Source organism: Meleagris gallopavo, chromosome Z, assembly GCF_905368555.1.
Source record: "Meleagris gallopavo chromosome Z, MGAL_WU_HG_1.1, whole genome shotgun sequence".
Lineage (NCBI taxonomy): Eukaryota > Metazoa > Chordata > Aves > Galliformes > Phasianidae > Meleagris > Meleagris gallopavo.
The window spans coordinates 8,559,384-8,583,828 of NC_139435.1; the positions used below are offsets into that span (position 1 = coordinate 8,559,384).

The window sequence follows — 24,445 nt, forward strand, 5'->3', positions numbered from 1 at the left end:
GACCAGCAACAGCTTGTGCCTTTGCTATTTCTGTCCCCGCAGACAGCCCATCCTTGGGCTGAGGGAGCAAATGCAGCAAGGCAGTCATCCTGCTGAGACCTCTTTTGTGGGCAGTGGGGAGAAATTTCAGCCTTGATATTCCCTGTAGCAGCTGCTGGTATGTGGCTGCTGAGCCGGGTACCGCTCCCCCCGTCCGGCCATGCCTCTCTGCCTTATCATTTCCAATCCTATCAGAAACAAAACTGCTGCTGCTTAATGCTTCATTACAGGCTGTTATGTGTCTCCTACGCTGCCCAGGAGAGCAGCAAGGAGGGCTCTGACTCTATTTAATAACTGTTTCATGGTTCCTAATTGACAGATAAAAACGCTACTAACTTGGTTTCATCAAACATAATCTATGGGCAGGAGCAGTGCTGCCCTTCTGGAGGCTGGGCAGCAGCACAAGTTTGGATCCATTATTTTGAAATGGGAAATCCATAACGTGCTGATGTGCCATGCCGATGACAAGTTTATGCCTTGCTCTTTCCTCTGTTGGTTTTGGCTTTGACCATGCTAGGGGAAGCCAGAGCTGCTGGCCCCAGCCCCAAGACTGTCACCCTCGGGGCTGTCACCCTTGGGGCTGTCCCACCAGGCTCTGCCCATACTGGGGAAGAGCACCGAACCTTGTAGCTCTGACAGGAAAGCATCCTCACTGATGAACCAGGAAAGGGTTTTTTCTTGCAAATTCAGAGATATCGGGAAAGCAGGATGTTTCTCCAGCACTGTGCTTTTAGCAGAAGTTCACTGTCTCAGGGGGCTCAGGGGGCTCTACCCTGCCCCTTTCTGCTGACTCAGGTGACCAAGTGACCCAGGCTCCTTCCATACTTTGCAATGAGAAATGCCAAAAAGATAAACCTCTGCTCTCCCCAGAGATGCGCATGACATTACAAAGCCAAAATTGTGGATGCAGGGCGTGCCAATGGTAATGAGAAGGGTTGCAGAGGTGGGGTTCAAAGCCACACATCTGACTGAAAACTTGTCATGCAGGGAGAATGTTTGAGGATTTGCTATTGGAAATCCAAATGAGGATATCTATTGGAAATCGGGCTTTTAAAGGGCTTTCTCCTCCCATCATGGTGTCTGGAAGCTGAAATAAAAGCTGGAAGTGTGGCAGGTATTTGTGAGTGGGGCTAAATTGCACCCTGTGACCAGGAGTCACAGAGGAATCAGCCCCTTGGACACCAGGCTTATGGCACTGCTTGCTGGGAATTGTTGACAGCAGGACTTGTGCAGCACCAGAAAGTCAGGTTTTGGCTCCTTCTTCTGTTTCTTGGTTGGTTTTGCCACATTTGAGGCTTTTGAAGTTGGAATGAACACCCTGAGGTGTTTGTGGAGCACCAGGTCTTCTTCGCCAGGCTGCGCAACACCCACACACTGCACGGGCAGCACCACTCCTATGGGAAGGTTGTGATATTTGGGGACAACAAGCACATCATTTATGGGGATGTCAAACCCTGCGTGCAAGTGGAGGCTGAGGTACTGTGGTGCCTCGCAAAGCACCAGGCACCTCCCAGCCACAGCTCCTGCAGTTTGCCCACTCCTAGTAGGGGCAAAATTCGCAGCTGTAGAAGGGGGGGAGGGCAGCTGCCCATCTCCTTCGTTCTGCAATCCTCCTGAGACAGTCCCACTGTAGCTCTGTCTCCGCTCACCCACTGCAATGCAGCCTGAGTGCTCTGCGCGAGCCTTGCATTCAACGCAGGCTGCTGGGTGCAGGCGCCAGGCTGCTGGAGGCGTCCGTGCAGAGCGAGCTGCTCCAGGCGTTCTGAGCAGGGCTGTGCTCCGTGACAGAGGTCTGGCAATACACTGCGACCTCAGCATGGCTGTGCTGCAGGTCCTGCAGATGGTCTGTTTGCTGGGAAAGCTGAAGGACACGGGAGGCTTTCTCTGCAAAATGGCAGATTCCTGTGCACTCGGAAGAAAAAGAGAAAAACAAACACAAAGAACTTCAAGCAGAAAAATTATTTGAGTGGAGAAGCACTTCTGCTGCGTGCTCAGACTCATTTTATCTCCACGGCTTGGCTGTTACCTTGCATCAAGTCCCCTGTAGCTACAAGCAGGGCACAACATGACCCTGTATCCTGGTCAGAGCAGTTGGTGTTGCAGCTGGGCTGTGCCATGAGAACTACAGATGGCTACAAGGAGCTGTGCAGGTCTGCTGGCCGTCCTAACAATAAATCCATAACCACAGATTAACTGTCTGCAGTGAGAGCTGGTGGCATTTCATCAGCCCTTCACACCCCACTGATACAGGGACTCTTGGTATGAAGGGTGGCCAAGAAACCACTCTTCCCCTTTCCCATGGATGAGTGGCTGAAGCTGTTCCCAGCTGGCTGGAGCCCCTTAGCCTCTGCTTCATCCCTCAAACTGAGCTTCTTCCGCGTAGTTAATCATGGCAAATGCAGAGGCTGGAGGCAGCCGAGGCCACCGAAGCCCCATGCTGCTCAGTGACCCTAGGGAGGAATGCGCCTGACTCACAGCATGGGAATCCGACCTCCACCACGGCCCTGCCTCTTGCTGAGATCACGGACATCCATCTCCTGGCTCCACAACTCCTGGCAGTGCTGGAAACAGTCCTGCTTGTCCTCCCGCTCACACTGGGTTGGTCTCCAAACTCTGTGATGAGAGTGATGCTCTGCTTGCATCCTGCTGTGGTGAGCACCCAGCTCAGCACCTGCATCCTGGTCCCCAACCCTGCTCCCACACACACCTATCCTGGCTCCCTCCAGCATCAATTTGGCACATGGCAGATGCTCCAAATGTGCCAGCACTGCCACTTGGCTACCTCTGATCCTCCTCTACTTGGCTACCTCTGATCAGTATTTTCTGTAAATTACCTTTCTCCTCTCCCAGGATGGCTTTAGCTGCAGTCAGATTTGCATTGTTCTGCACTTGTCCAGAGGTGTCACTTTCCATCCATCTCCAGCTCACCACATGCATCCCCTGATCTCAGCGGCTTTGCTGGTTTTCAGAGCACTGGTGGTGAAGGTGAGAGTTACCCAGGCACAACACTTGGTGGTGAAGCTCTTCCCATTCTGCCATGCAGCCAGAACGGCTGATGGCCTGGCCCCAGTCTTGGTTACCAGTCTCTGACACCAAGCAGCTTATTCATCCTCGATCCGAGAGCATCTGCAGCATGGATATGGGTGCTAGCAGCACTCATGGAGCCTGCAGTGCTAGGATATTCTCCAGCCAAACCTCTAGGATTCAGATTACCACTAACTCACCTCATTTCCTCGTTTATTTTAATTTCCCAGCAGAAATGAAACTATAGGCTGCTTTGACTAGTTCCTTTCCTGGAATTAAATGTTTAGCTCCTAAAAAAATGGTGGTCCTGGACTGGCTTGTCCCAGTGACTGACCTGAGTACCCTCATGCCATGTCAGGGACAGGTGTGTACATCTCCTTGGTACATCCTTGGCCAATGCACCTCACCAAAGGGCAGCAGAGCAGCGAGGAGAAGGCTCAGCCCTGATGTGAAATACTCCAGTAGTGTGGAATCCAATGGATTCTTTGGTGAGATCATTCTCCTTGTTTTCATTTACCATTTCTCAGTTTTTCCTTGATTGCCTCTATGATTGGAGGGTCAGGAGGGTTGGATCCAGCCTTTGCTTTTCACCTGGTGCCATGTTGGCTTTGCAGATAGTGACCACCTACTTTTGAAGGTGTTTAATAGGCCTCAAGTTTGCAAGGTTAAGGAGCACTCCTATATACAGTCATAGAACTGCTGCAGGCTGTCACGTGTCCTGTGAAGAGGAGTGATTGAAATGGTCATCACGGGGTCTTTGAGTTAAAGCTGTGCAGGAAAATGGGCTTTGCAGATGCAGCCTGCTGTGTGCACGGCCTGGCCCCAGTGCATGGCATCCCAACACATCCCAGCAACCAACCATCCCTTTTTCCTAATTTCAACCCTGTTTTGAGCCTTACGAAGCAACCCCCATCTCAGGGCCATCCTCAGGACCACATCGCCATCTCTGCCTCGGGCAGAGCCTTGCTCTCATCTCCAGCTCTTCACTGTGTGCTCTGCACAGGAATTTCAGGTGGCTTTCCTTACCAAAACGTAGAGATAGAGTTACTTGTAATAGCACTTACGTGACGTGGAGTGGGATTGACCACTCCGACTCCGACTGGCACGTTATAAATCTTGGGGAAAAAAAATGAAATGGGCTAGGAGGGTGGGGGGTGAAAAAAAACAGAAGAAACAGCGGTTTTCCCAGAGCCTGAAGCAGTGCGGGGTGGGGAGCTGGAGAGGCAGGGTCGTGCAGCTCGCCGGGGCAGAGTGTGCAGTTGTTTATATTGGAAATGAGTTTCTGTTTATTGCAAGCTATGGTGGGGAGACCACAAAGTGAACGTAAAACAAAATGGGAAGGGTGTGGAGAAAGGCAGAGGAAGGGGGGGCGGGTGCCTTTGACGAACTCCAGAAGTCACGTCCAGTAATAAATCAAGCCAGGATCCATCCCGGGGAGTGGGACCCAGAACATCTGCTGGAGTGGAAGGGAAGGCGAGCGGTCAAGGAGGGAGGGCAGGGCTGGAGCACCCCCTTTGGGGTGATGCCCATGGGGCAGAGAGAGCTCACACCTCTGTCACTTATGGCCATACCTCAGCTGCTCGGCACCTCCATTTCCTCGGGTGGCTTTTCCCCATCCATCACTTCTACCCAGCTTCCAGGTGCTGGATGAGAGGAAGAAGTGTGGTGAGGGTGTAGGTGCCACCAGGCAGGGTGGTCCCCTACCCTCTCATGAAAATTAGTGTGTTAATGGGGCTGTTGCCAGTGAAATCAGAGACAAATCTCCTGATAACCCCACCGGGGGCCAGCATTGCATCCATTCTTTGCACAAGGCTTTGAGGGTATTAAGTGCTAAGTATTTTAGTTTGACATCTGAATCCAGCTGCATTGTTGTGAGAAGCCCTGACAGATTATTGCTCTAGACCAACCTTTCATATATAATCTATTGCCACGGATTTAGTGCTTCAGAAGGGGTGATGGACGTTTGTTTTACAGATTTAAGCTTTCTCCTCCTCTTCTTCCTTTTCTTTCCCCTTCCTTGGAAAATGGATCCTATTAACCGCTACAGATGACACAACACATGCCAATACATTTGCAACCCATTTGGCTCACATCAAGGACTGCATTCAAGCTACAAACTTCCCCAAGAGTCCAAGTAAAGCTTTGGGATGGGGAGGAGAGACAAAGACCGTGCTTCTGTCCTATGGGTCCTTTTCCAGTTCTTTCCAGCCCATATTAGTGCAGAAAGCAGGAGATGCAGCCACTGAGACGTGTGTGTGTGTGTGTGTGCGCGCGCGCTATGATCTCAAGATTAATTTGCATCTCATTACACTGGGCCATGGCTGGGTTGCTTTGCCATTAGAACACAGGTGCTGTGGGAGCCACTGTTGGAAGATGCCCATGTGCAATTTTGGGGCGTGAGGCAGGTACCAAATTGTGCCTCCAGCACCTCCCCTTTTGCAGACAAGCCCCAAATACTGTTGTACCGGGCTTCACCCCACAGATTCATCTAAATAACTCACCTAACACCAGGTGTGCTATCTTCTTCCCCACACTATTGGTGGCTACAGACCCAGCAGTACTGGCATTAACACAACCAGAGTTGCTTTCTTCATTCCAGGAGAGGATGGCAAAATATTTAGGTATATCCAAGACTGCCCTAACCCATTTGTTTTTCCCCATAACCTCCTTGCAGCTCTTACCCACAGCCAAATCTCTGCCATTGAACCTATCCCCTGTTCTCAGGAGGATGCTGAGCCACACCATGGCGTCGAGGGGAGGCTTGTCCCTGCTGCATGGGGCATTTGCAGTGCAAGAAACAACACTCCTTGCCCCATCCATGGCAGGGCAGAGACAACACAGCACCCTTCTGCCACCGGCTGTGCCAATCTAAGAGCCAGGTCCAAAGCACGGGACTTGCTATTCTGCAGTTTTCTGTGCAACGCTTCAGAGAGTGCAGAAAAATCCTTCAGTGACTCTAATAATGTTTCCCTCCAAAGCTCTTGGGTATTTTTCCTCTGTACCTGTGAAGTCATGCTTCAAGCCTGCAGAAATCCGATCAAATACCTCCTGAAATCCTCTGGAGCCCTTGCAACAGTTTATTGAGAGTCCAGGACTGTTTGACCTTGGAGAGTGGGGAAAAAAGGCACAAGAAGAAAGCCCTGTCTTTTCTGCAAAACTTCTCCTTTCTGAAGAGGAAGATGAACCCCAATCCCCGGGTCTTGGAGTCCGTTCCTAATTTCTAGCCCTTCATCTCAGGATGAGCAGTGCCATTCCACTGCTTTGGAGCAGAGAGCAGAAAAAAAATAATTTCTTCTTATTTGTTCTCTTATGGAAGAAAAGGAGATGATGCTTATGAAGCTGCTGAAAGGCATTGTTTCTGCCCACGGCTGCTGGCTGCATGCAGTGAGGGCTGTAAGGATAGATGGTGCTTTGGGATACTGTGTTCACTCCTGGGTGTCTCACCATTCAAAGGTCATTGATAAATTACAGGGGCTGCAGGGAAAAATTGATTAAAGGATTAGAAGATGGTGTAGGACCTAAAGGGGAGATTAAGGGAACGTGGTGGGATGCTGAACTGAGGGAAGCAAGGAGGGGAGGAAATGAAGAAAACCTTGCAAATATTTTGTAGATGATAATTAGAGCAGTCAGAAGCAGTCACTGGGAGTGATCTTGCCAGGTAGCGCTTCTCACTTTGTTTTGCAGAGCTCAGGTGGGTGGCAAGGGGCTCCCTGAGCTCCTGAAGCTGCTGCTGCTGCCATGCGCATCAGGAGCATCTCATGGGGTTTGCCTCTTGCCAGCTCTAGGGATTTAATTCTCGTGTTGTGGTCTGAGCAAGAGGAGCATCATTTTTATAAAGCAAAACGCCTTTTTTAGCTCCGTTTCTTCACAGATGGGCTGAATAATGGGACTACCCTTGATGTCATCTGTGCTAAAGATTCAGCTATTATTTCCAAGTGCAGTGACGTCTGGGATTGTGTGAATTATATCATCCCAAGGATGTCATTGCCGTTAGATAAGAATGAGGCCAGAGCCTAGTTCAGTCCTGAATATAAAAAAAAAAAAAAAAAAAACAACGGAGAGCAAGATGAGGATTGTAACAAGAAGGCTTTTAAGAAAGGATGAGGATACAGGACTAGTGAAAAGCAGCTCTTTTAGGACAGGAGGTAGCCTCCAAGGTATGGGGAGAAAACAAGGGGAGCTGCTCCTCCTGGGATGCTCTTCCATTGTTCCCGTGTTCTCTGCAGAAGCCATCAGCATTCCCCTGCTGGAGATGTGTGGATTTTAATTTTGTCTCTGTCCCCTGAAGAGCTGATGCCATCTCCCTGTGTGGCTGGGGAAATGGGGGAGATGTGGAAAAGCAGGTGCCCGTGTCAGCAGTGCTCTGACCTGAGCTGGGGCATCAGCTGACCCTGTCAGGACAGCCAAGCTCCCTCCTGGCATTCATCCCCTTGCATGACACCCTTTGTGTGAGCTGCAGAGGTGCTCTGAAGATGGTCTCCCTCCTCCTGCCTGCTTCCACCTAACACCACAGTGCTGTTGGTACAGGGAAGGATTCTGCTTGAAGCATGAGACCTTCCTGCTGTTAGCCAAGGGTCTGACCGGTGTTTTCTCCAAGCAGGAGAATGGATACTGAGGGGTTGGTGTGGAGACTTCATGTCTTGGGACAAATTGAGCATCTTCCCAGGTGTACGTCTTTACTAGGAAGGCAGCATCCCCGGGTAGCCTGAACAGCAGAGGTGTCCATCTTGGTTCCATCCCCAACAGAGTCCATGCTGGGATTTTCTAGGATACGTTATGCAAAAGGACATCTGGGAAGGAGCCAGGTGGCTTTGCTGGCCATGCTAGTGAGGCTGGCTGCTGCTACAGGGACTCACGTGGCTTTGGGGTGTGAACAGCATAGAGACAGTCTGTATGAGGCACAATTTGGTAATATGTGAGCTCCCTACAGCTGACTCCAGTGTGTCCTGGGGGACCTCTGGCTCCAGCTTAGCCATTTTCTCGAGGTGTCTGCAGCTCATTTGCCAGCTGGCAGGGGGAGGAAGCCACCAGTGCTGAGAAATGAGTATTGGAGGGTAGAGGCAGAGTCCTGGGATGCTGAGAATGAAGAGAAGAGAAGCACAAATACATTTCTTTCTCTCCTGCAGAAAGCTATAAATCTCTTTCTCCTCAGTCTCCATCCCCTGTGGTGTCAGATACCTATCCATGGGTTGGCGGGACAGCATCCTGCAGTGCAGAGCTGGGGATGCATCTAGGCTGCCACTTGAGCAGGATGAGGAGAGAAAAGGCAATTCTGGAAAGCTGCTGCTGTCAGGGGCAGTCTGCTCTTCCCCAGCTGGGAGTGAAAGCTGGTAATATTCGCAGCTTTCCCGCTGCTCTGTACATGACAGAGAGCTTGTAGCTTCTCTCAAGAGGCTCCTTCTGGATGAATTTATTGTTTCCAGGAGTTCTGGTGGGACAGCTTTGCTGAGGATACATGACTGCCGATGGTCTCAGTTTCATCTGATTGCACCAAGTATTTTCCCTGTCTTCTCCATCTGGAATGGTGGGGAAGAAGGACTGCTTGCTTGCAGAGTAAGGTGATGGAGAGGGCAGGGGAAATGCGTGGTGTAGATTCTGTGGGGTTTTGTGCCTGGAGCCAGGAAAAGAGGGAGAAGGGAGATTCTGAGTCCCCTTCAGCAAATGCCACAGGCATGGAGAACCATGGCACAGACCCTCAGGCTCTCCAGTATCCTCATGCAGGGATGCTCCTTTGCTGTTGCTTCCAGCAGAGTTTGTGAAGAAGGTCTCTGCACAGGGTCTTTATGTGGCTCATGATGAGACTGAGCACAGCAGCGAACAAATGCTTTGGAGTAGCTCTGGATCAGCCAGACCTTTTATTGAGGGATATCTGAGGTGGGGATGGCTACTCCTCTCCAGAGGAAGGGGCTGTGATACGGTCCCACATGTACCAGCCATGAGCAATTTGAGGTGAGGAACAGGTGCTGGGAGACATGTCCACGTACAAGGGATCACTTGGTCCCTACATCAGTTTGGCACAATGCATTCCACCCTAGATGGAAGAATGGGGCTGGGAAATTAAGGATAATTAACATCCCACCCTGCAGCCCCCCTTTGGAAACAGATTGTTTTGATAAAGTGGATTTCATTCCCTGCATTCTTCCCAGCCTTTTCAGAGGGGCATTTGGTTGAGGGCTATGGGGGATACATTAAGCTCTGTTTGCCAAGTCAGAAGGGTAGAAAGATCCCAGACGTGAGCAAGCAGTGAACAACCCAGGATGCTCCAGACCTGTGCTATGGACACACTCTACATCCCTTTGTCTCCATTTGCCAGCACCTTCCTTGCTGGGGTCATACCTCGCGGATGCGCACTGCTCCCTGCACAGGACCTGGCTGGAGTCCCAGCACGCCGGGTCCCAGAGGCTGCTGAGCAGCTGGTAAGGAGGTTTGGTCATTCCTGCCCCAGGCTATGTGCGAACCAGTGACCTGGCTCTGAAGTGGTTTATGTTACACACAAATCTCCTCGCAGAGGTGCTGGGGGAGGAAAGCTGGCCTGGACATGAACTCCCCGGGCTGGAGAGCAAATCCCAGCCCTGCCGTGGTCTCCCTGTGCCCAACATGCTGCTCCAGTGGCTGCATCCCGCTCTCCCGTTCCACCAGACCCTGCTCCTGTGGGCACGCAGCCCTGCGGGTCCTGTCCTCATCTGAGAGCTGGTGCTGCTACCGTTATACACAAACCAATAATCAGCTGCCGTAACAGGGACACGGAGTAGCTGAGCTGGCTTCCCCGCTGTTGTGCTGGCTCCAAGTAGAAACAGCTGCATTTGGTTTGGTTAAATGTTTTATTTACTCCCAATTATCCCAGATAACAGATTTGCTTGCCTTTGTTCAATATTTAATACTGTTGCAGAGCAAAGCTGCTCCGTGCTTTCTGACAGAGGGCAGGCTGGTGGCAAAACAGTTCTCTGCTTCCGTGGCCCCAGGGACATCAGGGTCCCAGGGACCCCCCAGCACCCTCCCAGTGCAGCGGTCCCAGTGACACCTGTATCCCAGACAAGGTCACCTGCAGGACTTGCAGGCTCTCACTCATCCCTCCAGCCTGCTGAGAGGTGGCTTTTAGGGCTCAGAGCTTGCACTGTGCTTTGCGCTTAAAGCAGAGCTGTGAACTCTGTTACGGGTGAGTAATGCTGTGTGCCTCTTCCCCAAATTTACAGCGCTGCCTCTCGGTGTGAATTTTCTGCAAGGGAAATGAGAAAATCCATAGCTTGGTTTATGAGCCCTAATCAGTGTAAAACAGGGCCTTTAAGAAATTTATCTTTTGCTGAGTCCACCCTTTTATTCGGCACCTTCTAGGGAATAAATTCTCTCTCCTTGAAGCTGGGGAGTCAGCTCCAGGTGGCAGCAGGTCTTGGGGACTTCAGTCACAGCCTCAGGTCCCTGCAGCAGGAACAGGCAGGGCCACTGTCTCCCTGACCCATTTGGGAACGTCCCAGGGAAGAACTGGAGTTTTTGTGTGTGCATTAATATTGTCACAGGAGGGTTTGGAGCTGGACATGGGCATCTCTGGTACATCTTGTGATGGCTCAGGTACCAGAGGGATCTCGTTTTGGTGCATATTTCCAAATGGGAGAATGTTCCCTGGAAATATCCCTCGCTAAGGCTGAGGTGGCTTAAAGTGACTTGGAAAAAGTCCCAGTCATGTATCTGGGAGTGGAGTGAAACCCTATCACAGGAACATCACAGCCCAGGCATGACAGACCAAAGAGAAACAAAATCAAAGCATCACCTACTTTCCTTGCTCTAGCAATGGGACGTGGACACATCCCAACCCTTGTGGCAGCCGAATGGACTGTGCCAGTGACAGCGGTGCTACTGGGAGCACATAGGTGTGCAGCTGATGGATGCTCCCCTGCTCAGCCAGGCAGCAGAAATATAATTTATTCATTGCCATTTTCTTTGTTATTTCCTACCAGCCTGTTTTACACAGGCAATTTTGGAAAAGTGGCATTAGATAAATAATGCATAGTGTTTGCCGCCAGTTTGTGTGCAACAGATGGGCATGGGCAGGTGTGTATGCTGGTCTGCTGCTCCTGCATGCCATGCTGGTGTCTCTGCTCCAGGCGAGTGTCTCCAACCTGGCGAGGTCCTTGCTGTGCCCTCAGGTTTGCTTTTGGCCACTTGGGTGCATTTTTACTTATGCACACTTGCTTGCAAATGAGCCAAGTGCTGCTACAAGGTGGGGGTGGTCTTGCAAAAACCATCGTTGGTTAGAAGGGGCTTTTAGAGGAGAGGCAGGAGTGAGCACTGTTTTGAGCTGCCCCCTGCATGGGCAGCACGCCTGCATGCAGGCGGGCTGTGTAACAGCCGGAGATCTGGCGTGAGCACACAATGCTGTCATGGGCCCTGGAGGTTTTCCTGGCATGAACTGGGGATGATGAGTTATGCAGGTCATCCCGCGGGCGCACTGTAACATCGGTATCCCCTGCAGCCCGGGGTCTGAATGTGCCCCAAGTGAAAGAGAAGAAATACCTCCTACAGAAGTGTTTTAGAGACCTCTTAAAAGTTTTATGGGTACTATTTTTTTGTATCCCTCCACCTGTGGAACAAGGCATCTTTAGTACATTCAGCCCTCAGCAGGAGAGGAAAATTACAACTGATCCATTTCAGAAACCTCTAAAAATGACCTAAAATAACTTTTCTATATATAAAAATGCCACAATTTTAATGTCCATTATCTCATGACCTACCAAGGCTAGGAAAAGCTATTGTAGATCATTTTTAGTGGTTTCTAAAATGGATCGGTTACACTTTTTTCCCTTCTCAGTGGGACTCAGGGTACAAAGGCATCTGGGCTTTAGAGGTGGCAAGAGAGACAGAACCCTGTTCTGGGCTTCCTTAAAGTATCTCTAGGAAGGAATACTTTAATCCTCAGGAGAAGTCTTGTGGTGTCCCCAGCCAGGCAGAGTGCTGGCGCTGCTCAGGCATCAGTGATTCCTAACGAGCCAGAAGGGAAGTGGTCAAGGGGATACAGTGCAGGATGAGGAGGGCAGCCCCATCCCTGACATGGATCTTCTGCAGGGTTTGCAGCACGGTAATGGTGCTTGAACAGATTATACTACCTGACGGAGTTGTGCATTTTGCAAGGAAATTGCACAAGTGAATGCATTCCTGTGAGTGGCATGAGCCTGCTCACCCCCTGAAGCTTTTTGCAGCAGCTGTGCAGAGGGGATGATGGAGGTAATGGGGTTGGGAAGGAGCCGTGGCCCAGGCATTAGCCACACCGGGCAAGCAGAGTGGACGTCAGCAGAGCACGTGGGAGAGGTGGCTTCCTGCCATGCAAGAGGTTAATAGACAGATTAGAGAGGGCAAGCAGTGTTTGCAGCGAGAGGAAAGGAGCTGTGCCTTGATGGAGCTCAGCAGCTCCACAAGGCGACAGGGAAGTAAATATTTGTCAGGATTAGGGAGGCTGCAGGCGGTCACTCCCATGTGCCTCTGAGAAGTGCCCGTGCTGCAGGAGGCTGAGCCTTGAGCCTGGGCTCTAGGAGCTATGTGAGGCCACCACTGGGTTGGGGGTTGCAGGGGCTCAGGGCTGGACATCAGCCTGGTGGGGCAAGGAAAGGAAGGGTGGAACTGGACTCTGTGCACCCAGACACATTGCCCAAAGCCTTCTGAGATCCTCAAGACAGAAAAAGCCTTTAATGCTCCCTGATGGCTCAGTTTTCCTTTGCTGCCTTTCTTGCTCTCTCTATCAGCCGTCAGCCTGGCCCACCTCCAAAGACAGCATTATGGAGTGCAGGATCGATTGGAGCCTGCTATTTTATTTGCTGTCTGTAAGATCCTTTGATGGGTAGGATGAGCTGTGCTGGCAAGGATTTTCTTGCCAAGGCTGGGAGAGGAGCAGGGTTGCAGGCCACCATCTGGTGTAGAGTGATGGGACTTGCCACCAGCTCAGGAAAGGTGCCCGTGACCCTCTCTTGGTGCACCATCACATCTCACAAAGGGCTTGGTACTCCCTCCCTAGTGACACTTGGGGACATGGCCACAGTGGGCCGTGAGGTGCCACAGCCACATTTCCAGGTGGCACATCAGCCTGGCTTTGCACTGACTGAGAGTAGGCGCGATGGAAGCAGAGACTCAGGCAGTTCCATCTCCCTTCTTGGGCTCCTCTTCCACCTCTCATGCCTAAAGGCACCGCAGCCGAATGACTGAAGCTGCCACAAGCACAGAAGCTAGGGGCTGAGTCCCTGCCCCTGACCCCAGCGTGGTGCCCAGGGTGCCCATTGAGATGCAGCCTCTTTGCAGACTGCTGCAGAGCAGGGATAGGAATGGGCACAACGAGCTGTCCTGTGTCTCTAGCAAAGCAAGGCAGGGACACGAGGCCAACTCAGAGATTGCTGAGAGCTGAATCTGGTCTAATTGCAAAGATAAATTATCAGCCGGGCTAATTGCAGGTAGGGCAAGGCACCGAGCAGGGCATCGGCGTTGTCCTGTATCCAGAGCCTGGACTGGCTCCCTCTGTCCTACAGGAGCTGTGCGGCGCTGAGCGCAGTAGGAGAGCCCCACGGCATCCTCCCAGCACTCCCACTGCCATACTCCCAGCCCCATTCCCATCCCCATAACGGCCACCGTGCCAGGCGGGTGCTGTGAGCCCACACTGCCACCGCGCGGTCGCTGGGACACCAGAGCCTGTCCCGAAGTCCCCTGCGCCACTTCACCCCTCGGAAACATCTCCCAGGGGCCCTCAGAGCCTTCCTGTTGGCCCCTGCAACGGTGATGCTGTCCTCAGCTTGTCGCAGGCTCACCTTTAGGGTATCTGTGGGGCAGGGAAGGGGTTAAGGACGGCCATGGGAGGAGGAGGAGAACAGAGATGTAGTGGGGAGAAGGCCCTTGTTTCTGTTCTTGCGATTAGCTATGGAGAATCTGCTTAAATAATTTACCTGGGAGGCTCATTATGAGGCTCTGGCCTTCGTCTGCCATCTGAAAGCTGAAATAGCCATTAGGGGGAACACACATCTCCTATCAGAGCAGCGTGCCTACCCCTCTGCATCCCACACCCTGCCTGTGCTGCCCGTTCTGTGCTGCCTCCTCGCTCCATCCTGCCCCGGGGCAGTACGGCATGCACAAGCCCTGTGCCTCAGTTTCCCCCATCCAGCCAAGGGAGTTAATCTTATTCCAAGGTGCCATGCCATGATGCTGCTCTTAGCAATGGGAGAGTGCAGGTACTGAAAGGAGTTAACTTCAGTGATTTTAGCGTGTTACTAACCTGCAAGGGCAAAACTTATCAGCAGAAAGGTATCACAGTTCTTCCTCCCACATGAGTGTTTCACAGAGGCTTCCTGCTGCTCTGCTGCACTCCTGCATGCTGTGATCTTCGCTTGTATGTTTGGGAAAGCCGCGTGCAGCATGAACACTTGGGGACAGGATGCTCTGCCTCGCTGCTGGGAGCAATAGTACAGCTGTTCCTGCAGGGCTGGATTTTCCCCGCTGGTTTCAGGCTGCTTCTCTGCATCTTGTCATAAGCGATCCTTCTCCATCCCTTTAAGGACCTCAGGTCTTCCTGAGGATCATCCCTCAACAAGAAGTTTAGCACTCCCTGGGGACATGATGGAGAAAGCCGTGAGCACTGCAGCTTAATGGGGTCAAGAGAGCAGCACATCCTCCCCATCAGAAACATCTCTGTGTAGCGATCTCAAAGATAATTTCCCCAGTACCTGCCAACCTTCTCTGCCACCCTTTATCTCATCAGAGCTGGTGACCTGCTGGGGGAGGAGGCAAGCTCTCAGCTGGACCTGGGTGTGTGCTTGAAGGAGAGAGACCTCTCCATGTATAGGAGCTGGTGATAAAGTCCACCTGGATGAATAATTCCTCTTTCTTTTTCCTTGGCAGTCCCCCCGAAAGAGCCAGTGCTGATGTGTCGGTCCAACAACTATCCAAAGGGTTTCTACTGCAGCTGGCACCTGCCCAGCCCCACCTACATCCCCAACTCCTTCAACATCTCTGTCATGTAAGTGCCTTGGAGGGAAAGCACTTTGTTCCCCACAGCCCACAGCAGGTTCCAAGTAGTGCTCTGGGTCAGCTGAGTGCGCACTGTCAGTGCCCTAGAAGGGATGCTCCAGAGACATCCCTGCTTGGCATGGGGGCTTTGTCCCAAGGAAGATCCCATTTCCCCAGAAGTGACTGCCAATGTAGAGGCCTGGAATCCTAAAGGCCTACAGGGTTGGATATAAGGCATAAAATCCTTTAGACCTAAGGGCAGGCATAGAGGGAAGCTTTGAAGCCTAGAAGTCCCAATACCTAGGACATTAACTAGAGTTCTTAAGCTCTAGAGAGCGACCTATGGGTCTAGGTCTGGATCTGGGGGCCTCCAGGCTTTGAGGCCAACTCCTAGATCCCCTTTCCGTGCCCCTGAAGTCCATCCTGTCCATACTACTTCTCTGTGGTGGAGGTTATATCTTCTGTTTCTCAGCAATTTTGGCACAGCCAGGTTGCCTCCTGAAAACTGGCTGTGGCCAATTTTGGCATCACCGTCTGCCCTGTGCAGGTGTCCTGGAGCTACCGTCCTAATTGCTTTTGGGACTTGTTTCCTGAGCAGAAAGAAGATAGATCCTGATCCTCCCACAGGAGAGGTAGAACCAACCTTAGCCCCAGCAAGGTCTCATCCTTGCAGCTGAACAGTGGAAGAGCAGCAGCAATTTCTGGAGGCCAGCACAAACACCTTCACCCAGTCTCTCTGCAGACTTCCATCCATAGTAACAGATCCTCATGCAAAATTCTCTCCCATGAAGATGGCAGAAGGGGTTCTGGCATTTGGGGACCTTGCACAGAGTGTGTATGCCACACTGCTCCTCTCAGCTGTGTGGGTGCATTCCCACCCTAAGTGCTGGTCTGTAGCTAATCGCTCTTCTCTTCCTACTTCCAGACATGGCACGAGAGAGATGGTCTGCGAAAAGGACATCTTCCCCAAAAACAGGTGTCACATCAGATACCTCCAGCTCTTCTCAACAGTGAAGTACAAGGTGACTCTGACCGTCACGAATGCTCTGGGCAAAAACTCCACCACTCTCACCTTTGACGAGTTCGCCATAGGTAACTTCCGCAGCAGCAGCTGGCCTCTCTGAGCCAGTGTTGGGTTCGGTTTGATCTGTGCACTGCATCTCCCACTGCAGCAATGGGCGTGGGAAGCATCAGGCTCCCCAGGTCTCTGTCTGCCCATGCATGAGATAGAGCTGGGGTATGAGCCATGCTGGCATCTCTCCAGAGCCCCGCTATCCTCTGGGCCCTGCCATTACCAGGATTGTGGCATTTGGGTTTTGCTGTGGGATGTGTGCTCCTGCTGAGGTGTGTGTGGTGGAGGGGCTGCCATGTGGGGATACTGACACTTGGGCATCCTGGGAAGCAGGGCAGGGTGCAGATGGGCAGCCCCCATGTGGTCGCTGATGTTTTGCCTCGTCCTATCCTCTGTGATCTCAGGTTTCTTGGGGCGCTAAGCTTCTCTTAGCTAGGGGCAGTGGAAGCAGCTGTCACTTACCAGGGCAGAGGACTGGGGAATCATGGCACCTCCCTTCTCACACCTCTGAATATTGCTAAAATAGAAGTTTTTTTCTTCATGTTTGAAGCAAATTTGCAGGAATTAGCATTGGAAGACAGATTCCAATTACGTGTGCATGCATAGCACAGGCACAGCCCGGACGTGGTAGCAAAACTGACCCTCTGTGGCTGCTGTGGTCCTCGAGCATTTTGCGTCACCCTGGCCATAAGTACCCAGCAGAGCTCTACAAGGCAGCAGGAGCAACCATGATGCCATAATAGCCCTGTATGTGTGCTGCCCTGTCTCCCAGACCTCTGCAAGGCTACAGCTCAGCCTCCGACTGGCACCAGTAGAGGCAGAGGGGGCTCAGCTCTACTGATGGAACTCCTCCAAAAATGAACCATCCTGGAGCAAGCAGGGAGCAAGCAGGGAAAGTGGCAAAGCAGGGAGTTGAGCACAGGGCTTTTGCCACCCGCCAAAGGCAAACCATAGCTGGTGAGAAGACAAGATTGTCCATTTTCGAAGAGCAAGAAAAATGAGAGAGGGGAATTCAGGAATAAGTCAAAAAACAATTTGCTGTTTACATGAGGCAATTACTGGACCAGAGAATCAAATAAATGAATCCCTTAAGGCAGCCAGCAGTCAGTCAGTGTTATGGACATGCTGCGTGTGCCAGTCCTGAGCAGCCAGAATTGCCACAGTGCAGATAGAAGAGCTCCACTGCTGTCACAGATTTTCCCTTTCTACTCTAAGTCCAGGAAAACATCAAACAAGAAACAACATGCCAGTTCTGAACAGAGCAGGGAAATTATTTTGGAGCAGGGACTGGGACTGTCCTCTTGTATCCCCACTGCTGTGATTCATATCCAAAGTTCCTATTCTTTGGTGTACTGTGAACATTAATAACAAAGCAAGGAGCTTAGAAGGGCAGTGGTGGAGTTTTAGTCACTTGGGTGTTTTTAAATGGAAATTGTTGTCTTTGTGGAAGATACACTCCTTAAATGAAGGTAACCTCCGGACAACAGACCCAGGGCAGCAATTAAGGTGCATTTTCTGAGTTCCTTGCATTCTCTCCGCCAGGAGTTCAGGGCATCTTCCTGTAATATCTGCATCCCACCCATGCCCTGCCTGGCTTGGAGAACATCTGATGCCACTCCTGAGTAAAACAGCCGGCACCACCTCTGCAGGAGGAATCTGCCGGTCCCCCTCCAGCAAACAAGAGCATCCCTCCCGGGAAGCGCACCCGGCCCAGCACCGGCACAATCCAGATCCAGCCCAGGAGCCTGAACTCAGCTGGGTCAGAGCAGCAATTAGTAGGGCCAGTGCTAGCATGAGTGCAGTACCACTGCCTTTCACCAGATGTGTTCCAGCTGTTGCAGGGGTGTGAGACCCCCAGTACCCCATGGCAGATGCTCAAAGGCACTTAAGGAAGGGGTGATGGGACAGCAGAGTGCTTCACTATATTACAGCCTTAAAATCTCCACGTTCTGCATGGCTGTGAAATTTTTCCCCTTAGGACTTTTTACAGCTGTAGTGTGTAAGTAGTGCAGAGGTGAGCAAGCAGGCAGACAGCAGGCGTATCAGAGATGTTTCAGGATGAACTCATCAACAGCCATGTACCCACATCGAGCTTCTCCTTGGGCCTTCCCCACGTTTTTTTGATTAAAACAAGTGTGCTGCACTACTGTATTTTGCTTGGCATTTCTGCCTGGGTGGCTTCTGGTGGGAGGAGAGCCCTAGGTTGCCTTGCATGTCTGCACCTCCTGGACATCTGCTCTCTGCAACTGCAACTGCAGCAGTGCAGGATAGAGCCTGTGCCCCACCATGGTTGGTAGCGCCCAGCAGATGTCACCAGTCAGAGAGTTCATCTTTGAATTCTGCCTTGCTAGATGGAAGTGCAGAGAAACCTCAGGCTTGAAACAAAACTATTTCATTGACTTGTTACAAAAGGTTCAGGAGTGTAAAGTCCTTATTTCATGCCTGCTGGGACCACCCACTGGCCAACCACAAAAAGACCCCTGGGAAGAGGTGATCTCTTTTGGTTTTGCTTCCTTCCTTTTCCACCAGAATCCTCAGCAGCAAATCCCTTCCCCAGCTGCTTGGAAGATGGACTCTAATTGAGTGGAACATGACTGGTGCTTTCTTTGATATCTGGAGCCGATGCCTTGCTGAAGGTTGCACGATGCTGCCTGTTAGCAGCTAGCTACAAGGGGCTGCTCTGTGTTTCCATTCCTAGTGATGACTGGAAGAAGGTTTCCAGCCCTCTGACCCCCATCTTTCATTGCTAGGACATCTGGGCTGCCTCCTGCTCTGTCTCGCTGCTGGAAATTGTTTTCATAATTATGTTTTCTGCAAAGGTATAAATATTAATAAAGGTGAACATGGTGAGAGCAGGGCTGTGCAAAACCTTGCAGGCATCACATCTCTAGACTCTAGACAGGAGGGAGAAGGGCTGGAGGAAGAGAGGAGAGGGCCTGAGGCAGAGGAAGGTGCCAGGCAGGAGGTCGTACGATTGTCCCCACTGCATCTCCGGGGCAGTGAACACACAGAGTGTTGCAGAGGGGCTGTGTGAGGATGAACGTGCTGTCCCCTGCAAGAAATTCAGTCTCTGAGCACGGGTATACAGTTGCCTAGACAGAAGGTCAGTTCAATTCATACTACTTAGGGAGGCAGAATTAAATTACGTAGACTGACATTTGGCTAAGACATGGAGTTTAATGTCCCTCTTCTCAGGGAAAATGCCAGGGGACATTTAACGGCCGCAAGGCATCCATTTCATCATGGGGCAGAAGGATGGATGCACGGTGTGTGCTCAGGCAGCACCTCCTTCGATGAGCACTTGTGGTCCAGCGTGAGCCTGCAGAGCCTTTAGGCAAAGCCTGGCCTGTTCCAAAGACCAGAGATAACCGCAAGAACCTTTTCTGAACCCAAAAGCGAAGCAGAATGAGCTGGAAGCTGCCTCCCAGCCAAATCCCATGTCTCCTTCTCTGGAATGTTTGGAGATGCTCCGTCAGCTCTGCAGGATAATATTACATCTGGTTTTGCAGCCGCTTAACCAATACTCAGCCTAATGCCCATCGTCCATTATTATTATTATTACTATTATTACTTATATTACATTACTGCCTGCGGGCCTGTGCTGAGGACACAGCTCCATTATACTCGCTGATGTACAGCCAGACAGCCCCTGCCTTGCAATTTGCTGTCTAAATGGACTGGGTAGACAAAGGCTGGGGGAAGGAGGAGCGGGGAGCAGGGACTTGGGATGCTGTGGAGGATGAAGCACTCCTTCAAGGTCAGGCACTGGACCAGTTGCAGAGGTGATGTAGATCCCCATGCACTGGCTCCCACATCCCCACAGCGATGGAGGGACGTGGCAGGAGTGGCTCCAGCTCTGTATTCTGGGAGGGGCTGGCACTGCTGCACCTCTCTTAGGCCTGGGCAGGAGTCCCACAGCCAGGGGGACACGTGGGGAGGCAGCCGCAGCGTTCGTGATGGTTTTCCCATTAAGACGCAGTGATGTTTGAAGGCTCACTGCAACCGGCAGCTCTGCCACGCTTGCAGTAAGCCAGCATAGCTCTCCTCTAATGTGAGGGGGTCACGTCCCTGAAAAATGAAGGGATGATTTCCTCCCTCAGCATCAGGCCACTTTCCTTGCTCTCCTCCAACCTGCCACGGTGGCATTTCCCATTCCCTGAGTTACGCTAGGGCTCTCCTTACAGCTGTGACATCCCATTCCGTCCATCTCCACCCTCGTGTTTTTATCCCTTGCTGTGGAGCCACATTTGCTTTCATCTACATTCATTCAGCCAAACAGATTTTTGTTTTGCAAACCCAGCCCAGTGAGCCGGCACTGGATTTATACTTTTCCGTATGTGTTTGGTCTCCAAGGCCCCATGGATGGAAGCTGATGTCCAGCCCAAGCCCAGGGATTCAAAGCGAGCAAGGGAATTACACAGCCATCTGGAGTAGCTCAGCATTGCAGTCCCAGCAAATCATCCCTCCCACCGCAGCTCCTGCCTGCCTCACACAGTTACTGTTCTCAAATGTGATGACTCCAAAAACCTCGTGCACTGATTGCCTGCACTGCCCAGCTCCAGCCCGCCCCTTGCAAAGTGGCAGTGAGTGCCATGCACATGAATCTCTTTGCAGGAGTGCCATCCCACATGAGCACCCAGTCCCATACAGCTTCAAGCCTGCAGCTCACTTGCCACCTTCACTGACCAGAGGAAGCAAAGCCCTTGTGGAGATGTCATCTCCGTGGGGCCAGCAGGGAGGAGATGGCTCTGAGTGCATTGCAGGAGCTCTGTCAGGCTCTTCCCAACCCCAGAGTCTCCCCTGCATGCTTGGAATTAGAGATGGTGCCTTCACAAGTTTCTGGTCAGAGCAGGAACACTGCTTTATCTGGCGGTTTCCAGGCTGAAGTGAGAGTTTCTTCATGCAGTCTTCATGTGGATTTTGGGAGTGTTGAGAGCCCTCCCAGGACAGCACTATTCTGTGATTCAGTGATTAGATGACTATCTGCATCACTGTTCTTAGTGAGCACAGAGAGCCTTGTGAGCTGTCCCATGGAAATCCTTCACCTTCCCAGCTCTCAAGTCTGCAGCAGAGCTTCAGGATATCTCCACGCACAGCTCCTCAGAGGGAAAGTGTTTTAACCAGGCTGCCAGGCCCCTGCACAACCCATATTTTAGACTTTTCAGAGCTTTGCTGCTGCAAATTGAGAGTCTGAGCTGTTGAGATCTGGGCAGACTTTCAGTGAGGAGCAAAGCTGACTCTGCAAGAGGCAACACTGTTCATCACAGCCTGTCTGGGTTTTGATCCCAGCACTTTAAAGTAGCAGCAACTTCCGAACACGTTGCACAGTCAATAAATATTCACTTGAAATACTTGTTGGATAGTGGAAAAAATATCCCTGTATCTCAAAAGCAGAGCAGGAGTGAGAAACCACACGGTTTGTCTGTGCTGCATGCAATGTGTCAATGCCTGGAATCCCCAGCCCTAAACTGCGACCTGCTGAGAGGTGGGTAGGTTTGATGGCAGGTCAGACTCCCAGCCATCTGGACGAGCAAGGAAAGATGGGGTTAGGGCTCAAGAAGCTCCCTGCACTCACCCAGGTACCGGCAGAGAGGAGGGATGTTCTCCGTTCTGTCCAGGTGCTGGCATCTCCTTAGTGCTGGTTATTCTGAGCCAGGATATTCCTGACCCATAAGCACTAAAAGGTGATTTTCTGAGGCTCATGAGTCATCACTTGGACTTATCCCCAAAGCACATCACCTAGGCAGGCTTTTCACCCACCTCCCCACTGTAAGTCCTGTTGCATCCAATTAGTGGGACTTTAACAGCTGTTCTTTTCCCTTCCAGTAAAGCCGGATCCTCCAGAGAGCGTGGTGGCCAAGCCCGTGCCCAATAACCCCCGGCGGCTGGAAGTGTCATGGCAGAACCCCTCATCCTGGCCCGACCCCGAGTCCTTCCCACTCAAGTTCTTCCTGCGCTATCGGCCCCTCATCCTGGACCAGTGGCAGCACGTAAGTGATGCTGAGCAAGATGGGGTGGCCAGGGACCAAGAAATGTCTGTTCACTTCCCTGTCAACACAGCCCCTTTTCCTCTCTTCATTTTTCCGCCTCCCTTTTCTTCCTCTTTCTTTTAAGTCATATTCTGCCTACAAATGGCTCTGCAGGCTCTCCCCTCTCTGCATTTTAATCCGTGGCCTGTATCTGTTTTCCATACATATGTTCTATATAAAACCTGCCAACAAGATGTAAAACGCATTTAAAGTATAAATGTCACTGCATTTAAATGTGCCTCTGCCACATTTAGATTTTGAGCCGAAGATAAAATACCGTTCGCAGTAACTCAGGGCACAGTCAGCAACGGAGCGATTGCCATGATGTTATCGTATTTCTTACTTTTATTTCTTGTTTCTTTAAAAAAAAAATTGTCAGTGAAATCCTTGGCAGCCCGCAGGACAGATTTCATTTGTTAGCAGCAGAAAGATAACGAACAGGATTTTTTTTTTTCTTCTTTGCTATATGCTGCTTGCATGCTCTACTTATGAAGGAAAGCAATCTGCTGCTGGATGAGAGGCGCTGCTGCACTGGTGTGGTTCATCCCGACATCTCCAAGATGGGCCAGGGGAAAGCCAATTAGGCAAGCATGGCAGTGGTTTGCTTGATGAGGCATCTTGCCCAGAAAATAGACAAATGGGAGCCAGCATTCCATCCCCAAGGAGCTCACTTGAGATGCGGAGCTGAGAGGGATTTTCTGCCAGACAGCTCTTCTTAGGGAGAAAAACGTCTCAAAAAGGGGATGAGAGGCTTTGTGCTGTGCTTGTGTCGCTGTAAGACATCATCATCCCAGTGGGTTTTTCTCTTTCAGTTGCTTTTCTTTGATAAGGCAGCGGCGCAGGTCTTGTTTCAGACTGAAACGTTTTGCTGATGGCTTTGAAAACCAGACAGGTGCTGGTAGAGTCTTCTCCCACTTGTCTCTCCCTGCCCTTCTCTTCTCAAAGGGAGGGAGAGAGCAGCTGCCAATCACTCTGCTGGAGTAAGAGAGCAGTGGGAGAGTTTGGATATTCACATGGTTGGAAGAGTTTTTTCATTTTGAGGAGGAAAGTATTCAAATTGTGGGAAAAGGTGGAAAGTTCATGGGAAATATGAAATGCAAAGTCACTTATTTCAACTTACAAAACCGTAGTGAAAAAGGCTGATGTTTTCCCCAGCTGCAGCCTGGTCCTCATGATACACATGCCAATGGGCTGTCTCCTGCCTCGGCACATTGGGCTGGGGCTAAGCCCATAAGGGGACAGAACAGCGCATAGCCATGGTGGGAAATACATGGAGGTGTTGGAGACACTGGGTGAAGCACCCCGGCTGCAAAAGTCAAGGGAAGTCAAAAGTTGTCCTCCCAAGCTGCAGAGTGGGAGCAGTCCTCAGTATGGATGCTTGAGAGCTGGAAAGCTCACCATCTCAGGAGGGCACAGTGGTCCCAGTGGTGTCACTCTTAATCCATGGCCTCTTGTAGGACATGTTTCTCAGTCATTGGCTGATGGAGAAGTGTGTTTGGGGAGTAATTTGCTTGGTAAGCCAGTGCAGACGTTCAGTGAGCAAGGTACCAGCCTTGCTTACTGAATCCCTACCTCACTGGTTGCATAATGAAAAATCTGATTTATGGGTGATTTGAGGAAAACTGCCACTATGCATCAGATGAACTATTTGCAAAACCTAATTCAGTCAGCTCCCAAACACCAGGAATGGCAGCGCTGCAGCGCCAAAGCCCTGGGACCCCTGGGTGTGCTCAGACACCCTTAGCCCACCCGGATACCTTGCAGATTTAGGTGTCTGCACCCAAAAGTGAGTTGCCAGATGCTATGAGCCCTAGAAGTTTAGCATCACTGGCAGTGTTGAAGAAACAAGATGTGGTACTGAGGGACGTGATTAGTGGGCATGGCAGTGATGGATTGATGGTTGGACTAGATGATCTCAGTGGTCTTTTCAACCTTGATGATTCTTGATTCTATAAGCTCTGCTTTTCTAGACCCATTGCTTGTTGGCATCTTGAGAGTGCCCAAGGAGCACTCAAAATCCGTCCAGGAGAGGGAAGGTCATGGCTTGATGGAGCCAAGACCAGCTCAGCATGACCTAAATTGATGGTAGGTCTCTCCTTATAGGGACTGGTGTCCTGAGATAGAATGCAGCAAAACCTGTGTTTGCACAGCAAGGTGTTAATTTGTGCTGAGGTGAAGGTTTTCCTGAGTGCTGTGTGGAATGTCCATTGCTGTAAGAGAGGGCTAGAGGACAGCTCCAGATACTGGCTAGAGATACAGCCCTCCATACTCGCACTGCACGTGGTATTTCTTGGCAAAAGCTGCAATT

General features: G+C 51.2%; 1 protein-coding gene across 2 annotated transcripts in view; it reads left to right on the forward strand.

Annotated features, from left to right (window-relative positions):
* The window catches only part of CNTFR (ciliary neurotrophic factor receptor), a 169,299-nt gene that overhangs the window by 134,015 nt on the left and 10,839 nt on the right, over positions 1-24,445 (forward strand). For both annotated transcript variants that reach the window (XM_085213734.1, XM_085213733.1), the window contains 3 exons: positions 14,929-15,046; positions 15,962-16,128; positions 21,935-22,098. In XM_085213734.1, coding sequence (XP_085069860.1) covers positions 14,929-15,046; positions 15,962-16,128; positions 21,935-22,098 — 449 coding nt within the window. The remainder of the gene's footprint in view (positions 1-14,928; positions 15,047-15,961; positions 16,129-21,934; positions 22,099-24,445) is intronic.